General features: G+C 40.4%; 1 protein-coding gene across 1 annotated transcript; it reads left to right on the top strand.

Annotated features, from left to right (window-relative positions):
• Nucleotides 1-459: 459 nt before the first annotated feature.
• Nucleotides 460-18,255, top strand: PNLIPRP3 (pancreatic lipase related protein 3; the record flags this gene model as incomplete). The annotated part of the gene is given in 10 exon segments (XM_067708863.1): nt 460-600; nt 1,249-1,380; nt 4,795-4,903; nt 7,127-7,246; nt 7,330-7,456; nt 10,590-10,710; nt 13,166-13,298; nt 15,306-15,417; nt 17,741-17,908; nt 18,192-18,255. Coding segments are annotated over 10 exon segments (1,227 nt in total), but the record flags the coding sequence as incomplete, so codon positions are not given.
• Between the last annotated feature and the right edge of the window lie 852 nt (nt 18,256-19,107).

The following is a 19,107-nucleotide window of genomic DNA, read 5'->3' as shown; positions in this document are numbered from 1 at the left end:
AACATAATCCCATAAAATTCTCTTTAATAAGCTGTTGTATTTCATGTGGTGAAAGTCTAACCTCTATTCCTCATCCATAAAGTGCGGTGGACAATCTATTCTGCCACCTTTGCAGCTTGCTTCTAAGTCTCCAGTAAGATAATTCTCATGAATTATGTTGACAACTGAAAAATACTATACCAAAGTAAGGCTTACTGAAATTCTGATCGAAACTGACCCAACATTGTCTTATGAACATTGCCTCAAAACCAAACATGTTTATTTCCTTTATGATAAAATTTGTATATTGCACTTCGTAATGCATTAATAATTTCTTGGTACTTTTGCAATATGTAGCAGTAACTATTTCTTTGATAAAAATGTATTAAAGAAGGCTGTTAAAATCAAATTTAGAGGAAGACTTTTGAGCAAATTTAGAATAATTTTACTAAATAGTAAATAATTTTCAATTATTTTACCTTAATTTCTTTTCACCTGAAACAGGAAATCAGTGCAGCTAATTATTTAACTCTCCAAGCCTCACACTTCGGAACAGACAAGATCACCCATATCAACATACCTGGATGGAAATCAGATGGCAATGGCAGCAAGACGTGCAATGTATGATGTGAATAAAGGCTTCTTTACACTAGTATGAAAGCTTTATGTTTAATGTGAATGTACTTTGCAAGGTACTAATGTATTCATGGAAATTCTCCATTCAGTTATTCACATTGTCCGTGTCCCAAGGCCTCAAATGAATTACCCATTTCCCATTTATTTTCACTTATTATGAATCACACAGATTATGATGGAAGATTTTTATAATTATTCTTTGGTAAATTCTCATCTTTGACAAAAGATTGAGTGGTGTGATAAATTTCTCATTTATTTTAAGGAAAACATTTCCAAGTTCACTCCATGGAATTAATTTTCCTCTCTTTTATACCAGGGTCAATAGACTGCTAACGTAGTAAGCAATTAATTATTTATAAGCCATATAGTGTGGTAGAGTCAGGCTGTCTGAAATCATATGGTTCTATTTACTAGCTCTGTGGTCATGGGCAAGTTAATTAACCTATCTGTGCCTAGGTTTCCTTCTCTTTAAATGAGTATTAAGTTAGTATATGTAAAAGGGTTAGGACAGGGCCTAGCATGTAGTAGGTTCTCAATACCTGCAAATGTTACTTCTTATTGTGAAATCAGTTGTTCAGGCACCTTGATTTCCTTTAATTCTTACTTTTTAATACTTACAATAAATCTTTTTAGGTGTTCCTAAAAGTAGAAGATGTGAACTGCATTAATTTACACTGGATTAATGGTTTGCTGAAATATATCCATGCTGTAAGCAATCTCCGTGCTGTTGGTGCTGAGATAGCTTATTGTATTGATGTTCTTGTGGTAAGAACTGTTGATTTTTTTAAATTATATTTAACTGACTCTGTATCATAACACCAAGAATTTGGGGGTAATTCTATGTTCTTTTTTATTAGTTTACACATATACTGAACACGTGAAATAATAAGCATTGGTGTATGATAGCCAAAAAGGGAAGTTACTTCCTGTGAAAGAAGTGCCTGTGGTTCTACAAAGTGCCACATGGTGGCAGTGTCCCTTCACAGGCTCCTCACCAAATCCTTCCCCACCCCCCAAGGTTACTGCCACGGTCAGTGTGTAGGACCATCTCCATTCGTTTTCATCACATTGTAAACCTATCCTTAATGATAGAGAAGAAACTGTTTCTGCCTTATGGATGCTATTTGTGTAGAATGTGAAATGCATTTTCCAGCAGAAACTGGGTTCTATGGCAGTGAATTAGGTCCATGGGCCAGTCCAGGCATGACCCTTTAACCTACACGTTTTCTAAAAGAATAAAACAGACTTTGCTATTTATGAGGGATATACTTTGAGACATTTATAACTCTCCAAAAGCTCTACCATAATAGAAAGTAATTTCACACCGTGAAATGCAGTGAAGTAAAGTCTAAAGATTTATGACGCTTTCAGATTCTTAAGGAGAGTTCACTCCTTCCATCCAACAACTATTTCACTCTGCACTTGCTGTGGTCCCGGCTCTGTTCTAGGCACTGAAGGTACATGGTGAGTGAGACAGTGTTTCTGCTCTGGCCAAGTGTGGAAACAGTACTGTGGAGAATTCCAAGGCAACGGGAGGGGGCGTGACAGGACCAGCACCTCACTTAGATGGTGGGTCAGGGAAGGTGGCGTAGAACACTGAGCCCAGTTAGGAAACAGCCTGGAGAAGAGTCAGGGAGCCAAATACTCACCTTCTTCTGCCCCCACTTCTCTATCTGCCCCCCACTTCTCTATCTGCACGCACTTCTCTGTCTGCACCCACTTCTCTGCACCCACTTCTCTATCTGCCCCCAATTTATCTGCCCCCACTTCTCTATCTGCCCCCCACTTCTCTATCTGCACGCACTTCTCTGTCTGCACCCACTTCTCTGCACCCACTTCTCTATCTGCCCCCCAATTTATCTGCCCCCCACTTCTCTATCTGCCCCCCACTTCTCTATCTGCACCCACTTCTCTATCTGCCCCCCAATTTATCTGCCCCCCACTTCTCTATCTGCACCCACTTCTCTGTCTGCCCCCACTTCTCTATCTGCCCTCCAATTTATCTGCCCCCCACTTCTCTATCTGCACCCACTTCTCTATCTGCCCCCACTTCTCTATCTGCACGCACTTCTCTGTCTGCACCCACTTCTCTGCACCCACTTCTCTATCTGCCCCCCCAATTTATCTGCCCCCCACTTCTCTATCTGCCCCCCCACTTCTCTATCTGCACCCACTTCTCTATCTGCCCCCCAATTTATCTGCCCCCCACTTCTCTATCTGCCCCCCACTTCTCTATCTGCACCCACTTCTCTGTCTGCCCCCACTTCTCTATCTGCCCTCCAATTTATCTGCCCCCCACTTCTCTATCTGCACCCACTTCTCTATCTGCCCCCACTTCTCTATCTGCACCCACTTCTCTGTCTGCACCCCACTTCTCTATCTGCACCCACTTTTCTGTCTGCACCCACTTGTCTATCTGCACCCCACTTTATCTGCCCCCCACTTCTCTATCTGCACCCACTTCTCTATCTGCCCCCAATTTATCTGCCCCCCACTTCTCTATCTGCCCCCCACTTCTCTATCTGCACCCACTTCTCTGTCTGCCCCCACTTCTCTATCTGCCCTCCAATTTATCTGCCCCCCACTTCTCTATCTGCACCCACTTCTCTATCTGCCCCCACTTCTCTATCTGCACCCACTTCTCTGTCTGCACCCCACTTCTCTATCTGCACCCACTTTTCTGTCTGCACCCACTTGTCTATCTGCACCCCACTTTATCTGCCCCCCACTTCTCTATCTGCACCCACTTCTCTATCTGCCCCCCACTTCTCTATCTGCACCCCACTTCTCTGTCTGCACCCACTTCTCTGTCTGCCCCCCACTCCTCTGCCTGCCCTTGCCGCTCTGTCAGGGACACTACAGTACAAGGAAGAGCTCAGAGTGAGTCTTTGTCCACAAAGGATAAAATCAGATTCATCGCCTCTTCAGAGAAAAACCAGTCCTAAGCTTTTGTGAATTTCTTCCTTGATCTTGGGGCCTGAACTGCAGGCTCTTAAAGGTCCAGGAAATAAATAGGAGTGGCTTGTAGGAAGCTGGGAGGAGATTTTGCTGAACTGAAGAGGAAAGTGTTGGCTGACTTTAATGTTCAGTGAATTGTTCGCCCCCTCGGAAGCCCAAGGTGAAAAGCAGGAGAAGGTCTAGGGCGAGGGAGCCTGGAGCCCCCGAGAGTAATTCAGGAGCCAGACCTGCAGAAGGAGCAGCTAAGGAACAGGTAGGAGTCTCTTCCCTGCCCCCTCTTCTGTCATTTTATCACAGGATACCAGGATTAGTCCTGGGGCAAGCAGGTGCCTGGAATAGGGTTACAGGTAGATGGGGAAGGAGGAGGAGAAAGCTGAAGGGGGGGAGGGTGAGAACCAATATCAGACACAGTCTGTACAGGAAGATAAGAAAGCAAGCAGAGGTTTTAAATGGTGGCAGCAGTGGGGGACAGGGCCCCCTAACGACAGGAGCCTCTGGGGCAGCCATTCACATGTAAAAATACTCTTCATAATGCAGCACATAATACTGTCATTACTGGTGAAAAAATAAATAGAAGATTTGATCAAATGACAGATTTATCCAAGTGAAGGCAACTGCATGATTTTCACTATTATGAAGAGAGCCTGAAACTTTGCTGAAACTAAAAATGTTTGCTCCTTTGTTCCCCATTAAGTTGACTGTGCGTGTGTGTGTGTAAACTCTCAGGCCACATAGTCTCATTGTGAATATTCTTAAAAACTTTTTCTGAAGGCCAAAGTCATCCCAGACATTTGCTAGAGTTGCCTTAAAGTGGAGAAGACAGACACAGGCAAGGTGGATAATAGCGTGGGCGTGAGCTGCCTTTGCCCTGTGTTGGGCGCGTGCTGGATGGGTTGGGTCTCAGGAGGGATGGGCACAGGCTGGAAGCCACAGCCATGGTCACTGGGCTGTTCTCCTTCCTGCTCCCGAGGACTCTGAGGCCCCTTAGCACAGGGAGAAGAACTCTGACAGAAGGCATCCCTCCAGCCCACCTGATGCTCTCTGCTTCAGCTGGATAAGGATGTAGTTGAACGTGGGGTCGCTTTGTCACTTTACCAGTCCCCATCCTGGGTGTGAGAGGGAGAAACATGTCAGCTCCTTTTTCATTTTAAGCCTATTTCAACCATTCTACTGCTCTTTTAAAAATAGTTGTTCTGTTTTCCTTTGAAAAAATCCTATCAGAAAAAATTTGGATATTCCCCTTCCAAAGTGCACTTGATTGGCCGCAGCTTGGGAGCTCATCTGGCTGGGGAAGCCGGGTCAAGGACGCCAGGCCTTGGAAGGATAACTGGCAAGTCAGCCCTGCAGATGGGCCTTGGGTTTGTTTACATATTTGTTTATGCACAAAATGTCAAGTATCTGAATGCCAAACGGAGTCTCAGAAGCAAATGTAAGACAGGAGAAAATGTGACTCCCCCAAACCAAAACCTGAAACGCTTCCAAAGTGTGAGTGTGTAAATCCACGTTCAAGGGGTGTTCACCGCAGCGTTATCTGTGGTGGCAAAGTAATGGAAGCTGTGATCATCCACTGTCGGGGACGGTTGACTGAATTATGACGCACTCCATGCTTTGCAGTTCCATACCAACTAATAACACAGAATGAGATAGAGCCCTGATGATGGTCCTGTTCGCCCAGTGTAGCTGGCAGTGCTGAACTGCTTTGTTTAAGGCCCGTGCCATTGCAGTTGTGAACATTTTGAATATTGCCCCTGGATACACTGTTAAGTCTAAAAACAAGTTGCAGAGTGAACCCTATGAATTAGGGTTTTGAGGATGATACTTAATTGTATCCCTTCCCTGCACTCTGACTTTTTAGTGGGACTCTCCCAGACCTTTCCCGTCTTGACCTTCCTTGGCCCCTCTGCAGAATTTGACCCGCTGGCCCCTCTGTGCTGTTGGAACCCCCTCTCCTCTTGGCTCCTGTGGTTCCCCATCTTCTTGGTTGTCTTTGTTCTTGTCTGACAGCTTCTTTCCAGGCTCCCTTGCAGGTGCCTTTTCTTTCGCCTTCCCTTACTCGTTGGTATTCTTCAAGGTTCTATCCTAGGCCCCCTCTTCTCTCCTCTCCTCTTCTCATTCTGTCATTTCTCTCTCCATGCTTATATTAACCAGAAAAATAGAAACAAAACCTGAATCGTATGACAGGCTGTTGCGCTGAGTAATGCACACCCACAACTGCGGCACTTTCGTTTCTCACTCATGCCGCATTTCCCCAAAGGCCAGCTGCAGCTCAGCTCTGAGTCCTCTCCACTCTGGGGCCCGCTCTCCACTTAACAGCAAAGAGACTTTGCTAAAATACAAATCTGACCGTAAATCTCCCCTTCTGCAAACTTGTAAGAGCTGCCCATCGACAACCAAGTCATGTCCAAACTCATCGTGGCTCAGGTCGCATCTGGCTCCTGCTTAAAATGCTATCTTCATCTTTCACCAAATTCTAAAACTCTGTGCACCAGCCCTTGAAAGCTAGTTACGGTTTCCCAAATGTGGTTAACCCTCTCGCCTGATGGTCACGTATATTCTCTGTCCTCTTCCCAGGATGCTGCTGACCCCATCTTCACCCTGGCTGGCCTTCTGTTCCCTCACATCTCTGCTTGTATTTCTCATCTCCAGCAGACGCATGTCCTAGTTTCCCAAAACTGGGTTACGTGTTGCTTCTCCGTACTTGCCTAACACCTGTGCTCACCTGTCTCAGCACTGAGCACACTGCATTGTAGTGCCTTCCCCACCAAACAGAAAGCTCCTTGAGGACAAGGCTAGACCTTACTCCTTGTACCCAGGTGCTGAACCCTGTTCCTGGCACATAGTAAGTGCTTGATAAATAACTGTCAAACGTGTAAATGAGTTATGTGAATGATCATAACATTTTAAGGACCCTAGATATCTTACCTTTGTTTTAGTAGACATTTGAACAGCAGACAGTGGGTTGAGAGTCTGGCCACCAGGCTCCTGGTCCATTTTGCACCTAACATATGATGGCCTTGTCAAGTCCCTTCACTTCCCTGGGCTTCGGGCTTTTGTTTTTCTTATAAGGAATGGAACTAAGTGAGCCTTAGCTGAGGACTATGATTCTATTATTTTAACTGTGTTGCTTTGAGATCCATCTTTACATTTTGAAGAGCTCTCATCTTTTATTTTTATATTTTTACATATAAATGTTACTTTTAAGATGGTCTACAATCCGTAACCTTAGTTATATGTATGATATTGCATGTACAGATCCTAGAATAGCCACCTTGACTTTTCTGACTCCGTTAGCTACTTTGGCATTGTCTAGACACAGCCTCACTTGTGTGTAGGAATCCGACATTGCAGTATATACAGACCCTGAATTTATAAATGTAAACAGACCCTACCGTTTATGTATCTGACCCTCAAGCTGAGTGGTGTTTGACCTACATAAATCATATAAGAAAGAATACCTTGCATTCACCATCTATCCTTCCAAAATAACACTATCCATGTACTATCAATGTACTTTTGTATGTCTTAGTTTAATACACATTATGCTTTTTCCTAGGGTTGTACCCAACTGGGCCAGGTTTCCACAGCACTCCAAATGAAGTCAGGCTGGACCCCTCAGATGCCAACTCTGTTGATGTTATTCATACAAATGAAGTTCGCTTCCTCTTCGAGCTTGGTAAGTTTTTAACACAAACTGAAACTACACTGAAACATGGAGGAGAATTTTAGAAGCGTTTATCCTGCTTTTTTAAATTTCAGGTGTTGGAACTATTAATGCTTGTGGCCACCTTGACTTTTACCCAAATGGAGGGAAGCACATGCCAAGATGTGAAGATTTAATTACACCTTTATTTAAATTTGATCTCAGTATTTACAAGGAAACTAAATACTTTCTAAAATATGAGGACTGCTGTTATAAATTCAGTGAGCTCCCTGCTTAGATAGAATCCATGTCCTTTTGTATATAATATAATATAATATAAAAATATGTTTTCGCCCAAAACACAGTTGCATGTATGAAGTTCCCAGCAGTTGTGAGATCTGCAAAGTCAGGGTCCACGTCTTAGTTACCTCTGCAACCCCAGGGTCTAACAGAATGTCTAGCATGTTGTACTCACTCAGTAGGAACAAGGAGGATGTATTCATCCAACAAATATGTATTGAGTGCTTACTATATGCCAAGCATTATTCTAGGAATAGCAGATGTAGGAACGCATACAAAAGACAGAAGTCCCTCCCTGATGGAGCTAATATTCTAATTTGCTAGAAAAACAAAAATAGAATAAGTGCTAAGAGACAAAACAAAGCATGTAATGGGAATATGATGCGTTGGTGACAGTGGGGGTGACGTAGGGGAAGGAGATTTTTGATAGGGTGGCCAGGAAGTCCTTACTGAAAAGATGACCTGAAGGAGTTAGCCAGTTAGGCATTCCAGGCTGAGGGGTGGGAATAGCAAATGCAAAGGGCCTGGGGCAGGAGCCTGTGAAGTTCATGGCAGTGAGGAGCCTGTTGTGGCTGAAATGAAGTGAAAGACAGGAGAGTAGTAGGATGTTAAGTTAGAGAAGGAACAGGGCAGAGGGAGATAATACAGCACCTTATGGACTGTAGTAAAACTTCAGCTTTTACTCAAGTGAGGGGGAGCCATGGGAGGATTTTGAGCAGAGAGGGACATGGTTTGACTTGCTTTTTAACAGAACCACTGTGAGTCACAAATTAAATTAATCACAAATTAAACAAATAATATTTAACCTTTTAAAGTGGTTTCTAATAATAATAATAATAATATCTATAAGGCACTTAGTTATAAGACACCAAAAAGTTATTATTTGGGAGTTCCATTCTCCCTATCTCTACATATCATCATCATGTAAATAATGAACTATGTCATACATAACATATAATAATGCACAGTAATATAACGTATGATGACATAATAAATATCTGGAGGATTCTAAATATCCCATCACCTGATCCCATGTGGTCAGAATAGCTAGATGATGTAATTATTTTATCTTCCATTTGGCTGTTGTAGAGGAAAGACACACAGATCGTGACATTGAGAGTAACTCGACTTTCCTCTTCACTAGAGATAAGTTACAAAGTTTTAATAGCCGTTCTGAAAGAGTAAATGTAATTAGAAATATCTGTTTGCAATGACTACTTAAAAAAAAAAACTGGTGAAACTATGGATACTCAAAATGAGAATTAAAGCCAATTTGACCTAGTGCAGGTAAGCGAAACTCATTCAGAAAAGGCCCATTATAAAACTTATCTCTCTCGTTATTTGCCATATTATGATTTAAAATTAGTTCTATTAGGATAAAATATAGATCATAAGACTCCTTTACATAACTATATTAAGTGTTATATACTGAGCACTTTAAATTCTGTAAAAGAATGAATTCAAATAAAACATACATTTATCATAAGCTATCATTTTGAGATATAATTCCTACAACTTTATTGGATTAAAAGCACATTTATCATTCATGTTAAGTTTTAGATGACTTTTAAGCTTCAAGATATTCTGTTACATTATATTTATTACTAAGAAACCATTTACTTTTAAAATTCATAGCTCCCAATATTCTAATGAACCGTCTTGTCTAAATCACAATTAATTATGAATATAAATCTGTATGTAAAGAAACCTGATGTAAGAGAAGTCCTCCTTTTAAAAAAACGATGCCAATTCTTTATCTCTGCTATGTTGCATTTCTGAAATTATGCTGCCTCAGTTATCTATTGCATAATGAACCATAGTGGCTTAAGAGAATATTGGTTTTATTGCCCATGATTCTAAGCCTCAAGATGCAGGCAGAGTTCTGCCGAGATTCTGCTTTGTGATGTGTCCATTGGACGAATGCATGTGATTGCATCCAGCTGGGAGCTGGGCTGGGCTAAGCTGAGTGGGAAGGTCCAAGATGGCCTTCCACGTCTGGGGTCTTGGTACTAGCTCTCCTCTCTAAGTGGTCTGTTATCCTTCAGAGCTTCTCTCCCCGGCCAGTTAACCTGGATTTCTTAACATGGAGGCTGGGTTCCAAGAAAGCAAGAGTAGATGCTGGAAGGTCTCTGAAGACCAAGGCCCTGGAACTTGCACAGTGTCAGTTCCTCCACTGACTCACACAGTGTCAGTTCCTATTGGTCAAAGAAGTCACAAGACTAGCCTGTAACCCCAACCCAGAAGGGAAAAAAAAAAAACCAAAACAACTCCATCTCCTGAAGGGAAGAAGAGTAACAAGATATTGCAAAGGGGTGAGGACCCAGGAAGGAGTGACTCTTTGGAGGCCACAGTTATAGATAAGTGACTTACCACATACACTAAAACCAAACTCTTGGTTTCTCAAAAGTCAGCCAAGCTGGGTAGGTCATTGGAAGAATAGTCCATGTCAAAGAGTAAAAACATTTTTATGTAAGGAAAAGAGAGTATAAATGACTGGAATGCTATGATAACTTGAGAATGCACAAATGTACTTAGAACTTTTATGTATTATTGCAATAATCCTATTAGTAGCAGTAATGTTATGCCTGACAATGGCAAAACTAATTTGTCTGTAGCATTCTTTACAATACCTCCCACCTGTCTCACCTGGAAGCTCAGCTGAAGGTGTGCACTGGTTAACCTTGCTGGCTGTTCTATGACCGAATAGGAGGGAGTTCAGTCACTCCTGCAGAAACAGGGATACGGAGAATTAATTGGTCTAAGGCGGAGATGCTATGTGCACCATGATACTCAGAGCTCTAAGTGCTTACATCAGAGATCTGGGAAGTGTTGGGGATATTAGTGTCAGAGCACAGTCACCTACATTTGCATTTGTTTATTTATCCTGATTGAATGTCCCTTTAGAGTCACACGAATTCTTTCGTACAAGAAAATGATATGTAATATTGATAAATGTGGAATATCCAAGCCTACACACAAGGTCTGGTGACCTAGACCCAAGTCAAAAAACTATCATTTAAAATTACTTTTTCTAAGAAATGGTTCATAGTATCAGTTAATTGGAAATTGTTTTCACAGAAGTGTTTTCCTTCTTTGATTGCAACCATGCCCGAAGTCATCGCTTTTATGCTGAAAGCATTCTCAATCCCGATGCATTTATTGCTTATCCTTGTAGATCCTACAAATCTTTCAAAGCAGTGAGTAAAACGTTTTGCAGTGTAATTTAATTAGCAAGTCATTTTTTGAAGCATGATCAGCCGACTAAAAATTAGAGCATTGAGTATGTAGCAAAAAAAATGCATCTGCCATTTTGGGAAATAATAGATTCTTTCTGTGCTGAGTACTGAACAGTAACTGGGGTTGCTGGAGGGCTTAAATAACTAAACCAACTATTTGTATTCAGGTTGTTATGGCTCTTTTGAATTATATCCAATTTTGCTGTTTTGGCCATTTGTTCTGCCATAATTAGATGCTACTATCTAAAAGGGCAAAAATTTTTGCGTGTATATATTTTAAATGTCATCCTCAAAGATGCCCCGAGAAGCCTGAACCAATCCATAGCTACAATGAAACATATTACCATTTACTTGGAACATGAAAATTATTTTTATTAAAATTTAATTATTTATACAGAGCAGAGCTGAGGCGTAGATAGCTCACAGGAGATCCATGCAGTTCAATACATTATAAAATGCCAAATCTGATTTTGCTTGAGTCAGAAAGCACGTGGTCCCAGATCTGAGCTGAACGTATTTTTCATTTGGTTATCGTTGTGAAAAAAGGAGAAAGAAAATCCATTTTGTAGCGGGAAGTGGAAAGGTTTTGCTGCTTGTGCGTTAAAGACACCTACCCCCTGTTTTATCAGGAAAGAAAAATGTGGGGTTTCCAGCCGAAGTGTGTTGTGATAGCATTTTGTGAATAAGTACAGTGTTGGGACAGGAATAAGCATTTCCCTCCTTTTACAGAGCAAGGTGAGTGAGCCCTCAGGCTGTCTTCTCGGTTTCCTGAGCAAGTTGTCCTTACTCATATTGTGGCTGGTGAACTGCTGTTCTTGGAAAGCTTGCCATCCAACCACTGGCACTTCCTCAAAACCTTCTTCAAGCTCCAGATGCTGCTCTGAATGGCTCAATGGATGCTGACATTTACGACACCAAAGGCAGGTGGAAGGAAGCAGGTTCTCAGAGTCACAGTGGATTCAGAGTTAGTGGGGTTCAATCTGCTAAACTGGAGAACCACAGGCTCCTGTGCCACATGGATGCCGATCATGGCAACAAACTAGAGAACATCAAGTCAATTTCCTTGAAATGTTTTATTGTACTTTTACCCAACAGTCATAAAAAATGAGATGAAATTTTAAAAAATAAATAAAATAAAATAAGGAGGGGTTTTAGTGCCAGGCTGTCTGATTCACATTTTTGCTCCATCACTTGATAGACGTGCAACACTGGACAGACTGTTTACTTCTCTGGGCTTTAGTTTCCTGATCTGCTAAATAAGGAAAGTGAAAGCATTATAATAATAAGGGACTTTGTAAGGAGTAATTGACCTAAATGCATATAAAGTGCTTCAAACAGTGCCTTGCACATGGTAAGCACTCAATACATATGAGCCCCTGTTATTTTGTTAGTATTTTTATTCATTAAAAATGGAGTTTTAAATGGGGTGTTTTACTATAGTCCTAGCCTAAGTGTCCATGGTTTAAAAATTGAAAAGTTCAAAACCTAAAATAGCAAATACTCCAACACTGCTACCCAGATTTTTTTAAGTTAATATTTTGTTAGTTTTGCTTTAGATTTTAACACATACAGATAAAATTGAAGTACCTTACATTTCCTTAATGCCCTTCCCTAAGGCAGACTTTGAAGCAAATCAATATACATATATCATATAAATAGTATCATACTGTATCTTTCTGAATTTGTTTTTAAATTAAATTTTATAAATTTAAGATCTACATTGATGTTTATAGACCTATTGTATTTATTTTGTAGGAATCTGCCACAATTTATTTATTCATTCCCCTGCTAATGTGCATTTTGGTTGTTTGCAGTTTTTCTTATTAAAAGCGATTTTGCAATGAACACCTTTGCATATCGCCTTATGTGCTTGTGTAGAAGTTTCTTTATGACATATAATAGAAGTGAAATTGTCAAAGCATTATGTGCATTTCCATCTTTATTAGACATTACCAAATGTCTGTCTGCAATGTCTGTTAATTTATATTCCCATAAGAAGCAAATGAGAATTCCCCACTCCATGTCTTACCCATACTTGGTATTGCCGATTGTCTTAATTTTTGTGAATCTGCTGAGTATGAAATTGTATGTTGCTTTAATTAGCATGTTCCTGACAACTGGTAAGACTGAGTATCCTTTTACATAATCATTGACTATTTGAGTTTCCTCTTCTGTGGATTGTTTATTCATATCATTTACTAATTTTTCTAACAGGCCCTTTTTCTTTTCCCTCAGTTGTTTTTGTTTTATTAAGTTTTGTTTTTGCAAACAGGCAGGATGGTCTGTTAGGCAACTTAGTCATTTTTAAATGCATATATACTTTATTTAGATTCCAAAAATTTCTGATAGTTTAATAATACATCCTGAGTTTATTGAAGGTGAACATTTCTAATTACCTCTTATTTTCTGTCACCAGGGAAATTGCTTCCGTTGTCACAAGGAAGGTTGCCCAATGATGGGTCATTTTGCTGATAGATTTCACCTCAAAAAAATGAAGCCTAATAGATCGTATTATGTTTTAAACACAGGGACTCTTTCCCCATTTTCCCGTAAGTATTGTAGCTGAATTTTATTGTAATGCTTTAAGGCACTTATCTTCTAAAATTCAACAGTTTTTACTGAGTGTCTACTAAATAAGTGGGCATTGGGCCAGACTCCAAGGATGCAGTGAAGAACAATGCAGTGAGTTTAGGCCGGGGGAAAGCAAAAAAAAAAAAAATCAGTTTCAATCCTGAGTAATAAACTTTCTTTTGGGAGATTTTCAAAGGAGGAACTTCTGCAACCAGCTCAGGGGAGCCTTCTGAGGGGAGGTGATTTCCAAGCTGACTCCTGAAAAGTGAGTAAGAGGGAGAAGGAAATGGAGTATTCCAGGTAGAAGGAACTGCATATGAAAATGCCTGGAGGTAAGAGAGAGCTGGAACTGAAAGAAGATCCCCCTGCTTGGATTGTAGAGACCAGGAGGAGGGTAACACGAGACAAAGGTGGGAGAGGAAAATTGGATCAAATAATGAAACTGTGCTCCATGTGGGAGGTTTGGGCTTTATCTTTGGGCAGGTAGAAGCAAAAAGGAACTGGGTGAATGGATTTGAGGGATGCAGAAAATGGAGAAGTCAAGGATGATTCTAGGTGGGTGGATGATGTGCCGTTTGCTGAACTTGGTAACACAGGCAGAGAGGCTGGTTTGGAGTAAGTTGATGGCTCAGTTTCTAACATGTTAGGTCTGAGATGCCCTTAGGACTTGGGCGGGTACAGTTAGATATGGGTCTCGGCCTCTGGAGATGTGGTCTACGGTTACAGATTTAAGCATTTAGACAGTAATCTAAGCTATGAAAGTAGACAATGTAATTACCCAAGAAGACTGTGTCAACTGAGAAGAAAGAGAGCAGAGAAAGAGGCCCCTGTGAAGGAGACTGAGGAATGAATAGAGAGAAAATACAAAGCTGTGTGGGAGCTAGGGCAAGAAAGATGATGAGGAAGGGAGGGATTCACTGCACCAAATATGCTAAAAGGTCAGATGAGACAGGGGCCCAAAGGGGCTCTAGGGGTGAGCCACCAATTCCGTCATTGCTGAGTTTGGGGTTTCAGTGGAGAGGTGACGGTGGGAGCCATACGGCAGTGGAATGGGCTGAGGAGGGAAAGGGAGCTCTTTGGCAATGATTAACTCACAGATTGAAAATTCTCTCTAGTAAAATTTTTCCCCTTTCAGAGGCTTTTCAGACAATTTTATGAAGAATTGCATTTTTTTCTGTGTTATTAAGCATACAACAATTTCAGAATTCAGAATAAAAGATCTGTTTAGCTCTAGATTTTTTTTTAGTTACACTTGACCATTTGCAAGGGCTTTATCCTATTGACAGGCTTTGTGCTGACCCAGACCTGTATTGGCTGGGCATTCCTAGTACATAGCCCTGCAGGAGAGGAAGGGACAGTTTACTTTGCCTCTAAGTCATTTTAAAAGCACAGACCTGGGCTTCCTTGGTGGCGCAGTGGTTGAGAGTCCGCCTGCCAATGCAGGGGACACAGGTTCGTGCCCCAGTCCGCAGAGCAGCTGGGCCCGTGAGCCATGGCCATTGAGCCTACGCGTCCGGAGCCTGTGCTCCACAACATGGGAGGCCCACATACCGCAAAAAAAAAAAAAAAAAAAAAGCACAGACCTTATTGCTCAATAGGTTTTCTAGATTTTTTTCTGGATTAGTTGTCAAACTATGGCAAATTAAAACTTGGCTACAGAAAGCATACATGCCACAGATTACAAATTTAATGGATGAGAAAAGACCACACATTTTCTTAAAGTTATAAAAATGTCTGGAAAATTAAAGAATTTTCTTTAAAAAATATTGTTAAGCTATTTACATTTACAAAATCAAAATGTGAACGTTTATATGTTTTTTAAAATATAATTTCTCACCAAATTCACTCGAGCTATATAAAGTTGTATTTTTTCATGGACGTGAACAGCCCTGTTCCACTTTAACCTTGAAAGTTGTATTTACATTAAAGTAGCCAGGATGTCATGCTTTCCGTGTGTTATAACCCTTCTTTCTCTTTATTTCCAGGTTGGAGGCACAAAGTGTCTGTCAAACTTGATGGAAACAATGTCACTCAAGGAAGCATGTTTCTCCATGTAGGTGGAACAACAGAGAAGACAGGGGAGTTTGGGGTTGTCAGGTAGGTAAGGACGAGGACCTGGCAGGTAACAGTGCTGCACTCAGTTCTTAGTTCATCTGGCTCAGTAAGGCTCAGTCTTTTCTTTTCCTACAATACCACCAGCTATCTTTTCTTTTTACTTTATATTTTCCAAATATAAAATAGAAATAATAATATCTACAGTTCCAGCTACAAACAGAAAATGTTAGGAAATTGATAACATGAAAATACAGATCTAAAGCAAGGGGAAAAAATTGACAGGAAACAAAATATACTTTTAATCCAGTCCATTAGTGTTATACAAATTTAGGTAGATCTCTTTTATTTTTATAGATTCCATACAAATTAAGACATTTATATAAATTGCCAAATTCCTAATAAGCTTTCTAAGTAGTACCCACAGGTATATGCTATATGCTGGGACAGTCAAAGGTAGGAATAATTCAGTAGAGACATTCACTGTGCACGTTGGACTGAAGTCCCCTTTTATCTTGAATTTTCCTTAATATTTTCTTTGATCAGCCTTAGCATTTTTGTATTACATCTTTCATTTTCATTGCTTAATTTGACAATCATTTCAGAATTAACATTATACATACTAATTAGAGGTTAGCGTTGTGCAAACTGATGAACGGATTAGATGCATTGCCTCTGTGAGTTCCGTTATCTTCAAATACTGGGCAAAGGCACAAAAAGCAGGGATTTTATGGTTGTCCGTTGAGGGCTGCTTCGGATCAACCGCTCTGGCAGCATCTGTGCTCATCATCTCACCTTGGCGCACCTGCCTCTAAAGATGGGTACGGTCAGTGATTGTCTTGATTCTGGTTCATGCACAGGCTCCAGCCCGTGGCTTCTAGCCCTGCCTCCTGCCGTTTGGCTTCGTTCATCTTCAGCTCAGCCACGTTACCCTGATTACTCCACCCAGCATTAAATAGATCCCCCCCTTTCCTCCCTTCCTGACTTTATCCATGCTGTTCCATGTTCCAAATACCCTTCCGTGTCTTAGCATGTCTCATATCCACTTGCTTTTCATATCTCCACTAAGCTATTCCTCTGAGAAGAGTTCAACACCATCTTGTGTCTGTGGCTCTGAGGCCCACAGTACACTCGCTGCCTAAGGCTGTGGGCTTTGTGTCCTGCCCAAAGGCAGCTGACGTGGGGCAGGTGGAGAGAAAGGTGCAGTTCCTGCCCCTTCTAAGATTTGTGACAATGTTTTGACATCTCTATACTTCTTTTGCTAATGTCTAAAGAAGCTATTTGTAATGTCCTTGCATAGTTATCCAGTCCTCTTTTTTAAGAATAATTAAGCATTTCAGGTCCACAGTAGATGTCTTATCTTGAAATGAAGCCACTAAATGAATTTGTATGCTAGTCTATTCCCACTCTTCGGTCAACGTTTAAGAGTCTGGCATCACCGTAGATTATATTTTAGTTATTTGGGTTTTCAATGACACTGTCATGAAGAGCTGCACTGTGTGTGCACTGTGTGAAGGCAGTTCATGGGGCAACAGGGGAATTACCCCAATAATCTGGAAGAAAAGTTGTCTTCTGGTAATTAAATCAATTAATTTTACATGTAATGGAATAAGGCCCTAAGAATAGCAACATTCATTCGTTCAAACGTTCAAATGCCTATTATATACCGGGAATTGTTCTAACTGCCGGAGAAACAGACACAGGTCCTACTCTCATGGAGCTTACCTTCCAGTTAGAGGAGACAGACAATACATTAGCAAAGGAATAAGGAAATAGCAGCAATAGAGAAATCTCATCTGGTCTACTTTTGGCATGCATAAAATATGCCTTATGTCTCAAGATAATCTACTTCTCTCTGCTCTATTTCCACACTCACCAAAACATCATTTTTATCATTAGTTTGGTTACCCAATTCTTTTCATACAGATGAAGAAGGTACCAGGGAAAGGGTAGGAGAACATTTTGGTTAATAAAAAGGAAGCATTTCCCCATTGTGAGCTGATAAACAGGCTTCTAGTTCTTATATGAGTTTTGTGTGAATTTAGTCTATCATTGGTAGTTTGATCATTTCCTGGTGTCAATAAAATCTAGTTTCTGATGCCACAAAGCCAAGACCAGATCTTTTATTATGGAGTACTCATCCCCTAAAAATCACCTAGTCAAGCTTCCCATTTACCTAACCCTTTTTTCAAGCTTCAGAATCATGCTGTTCTGAGAGGCTGACCAAAGTGAATGGAAAGAATAAATCTCCTATAAGCAAATGCCAGAAAATGAAATTTTCTCTTCCATGGTACACAGAGATGTTGTCTTCAACTTCAGCCTTGTGAATACCCGGTGCAAGCTTATGAGTTTATTTTTCTCTTTACAGTGGAACACTGAAGCCAGGCATGACTTATACAAATTTAATTGACGCAGACATTAACATTGGAAACATTGCAAGTATTGAGTTCATTTGGAAGGAACTTTCATTTGAACAGTCTCAGAATAAGCTGGGAGCAGAAATGGTGATAGATATATCTGGAAAATATGGATATGAGTAAGTCTTACTTTTTCCTTTGCACTTTCAAACATAGTTTAAACTTTGCAAATGACATTTAAAACCCATATATAATTTGAAATTTGAAAATAGTATAAAAATTTGTGCCATTGAAAGTTTTCAATTAAAGGAGATAAAAATTATTTAAGAAACCAATACTATATTTGTGAAAGTGTTTATAAAATAGTAACTACTCATTAATTAGAAGACCTACCTATGTCTTCCACCCCACCTACCCTGGAATCATATTAATATCCTCTTTTTTCCCCTTTAAATTTTTCAGATCTGCCTTCTGTAGCTAGAACTTTGTAGGACCTAATATTGCCCAGATCCTGAAACCATGCTAATTCCAGATATAATCTCAATGGATTTACTTAATGGGAGCAATGGAAAAATTAAGCTGGTATCCAGACCGAGCTTGGCCCTTGTAAATGAGATAGAAATGTATAGTTGCCTTTTCTCTATATAGAATGTTTTTCTTATTGACAAGCTTTTATATGTCCCTTAAAACCAGACTGAGCCCTGGGATTCTGGGTTATCAGTGACAAAATAGAGCTGAGTTAGTATTTCCCTGAATAAGAGGAGTTGTTACAAGTAGGTGGTGTAAACTCATCAGAAAATGAGCCTCTGTCTGGTTGAGTGTTTGAAGTACATTTAGAGCATTTCCAGGTGGAATAATCCTTGTTCTAAAATGATTTGAAGAATATTTACTATGTTGTTAAATCTCACTAAGACAAATTATGTCTATAGTTCATGATGTATAGTAGATGATAACCCTGTGGGTTGATACATCTATCGATTAATAATAAAAACTAATGAGAGCGCGTTAGTGTTTGCAAGGTGTTCCTTGGTCTTCAGGGAGTGTGTGAGGTAAGAGATTTTGGAGCTTATCTATGATGTATGTCTCAGGTAGTAATGGGCCCTGAGGATCATCAGCCCCTCCTTCTAGAAGCCCCCACCGCAGAATTACTCATCTCCCTGGGCCTTGAAGTTCCCGTTGCAAATTTTTATTTAACCTAAAAGCAGCATTTCATTTCTAAAGCCCTTGACTAACGCTTTGTGTTTATAATAACAATATTGTAATATTTAAATGTGTCATTTGTGTTTTTTCTTTTATTTTGCTTCAATTTCGTCTAATTCAGTTGTCCTCAGCCAGTGAAAATAAAAGATGAGTGTTTTTATTTGTTCTGTTCTCTACC

This window comes from Pseudorca crassidens, chromosome 16 (genome assembly GCF_039906515.1).
Source record: "Pseudorca crassidens isolate mPseCra1 chromosome 16, mPseCra1.hap1, whole genome shotgun sequence".
Lineage (NCBI taxonomy): Eukaryota > Metazoa > Chordata > Mammalia > Artiodactyla > Delphinidae > Pseudorca > Pseudorca crassidens.
Note: the sequence above shows the minus strand (reverse complement) of the source record. Positions and strands in the feature narration are given on the sequence as shown.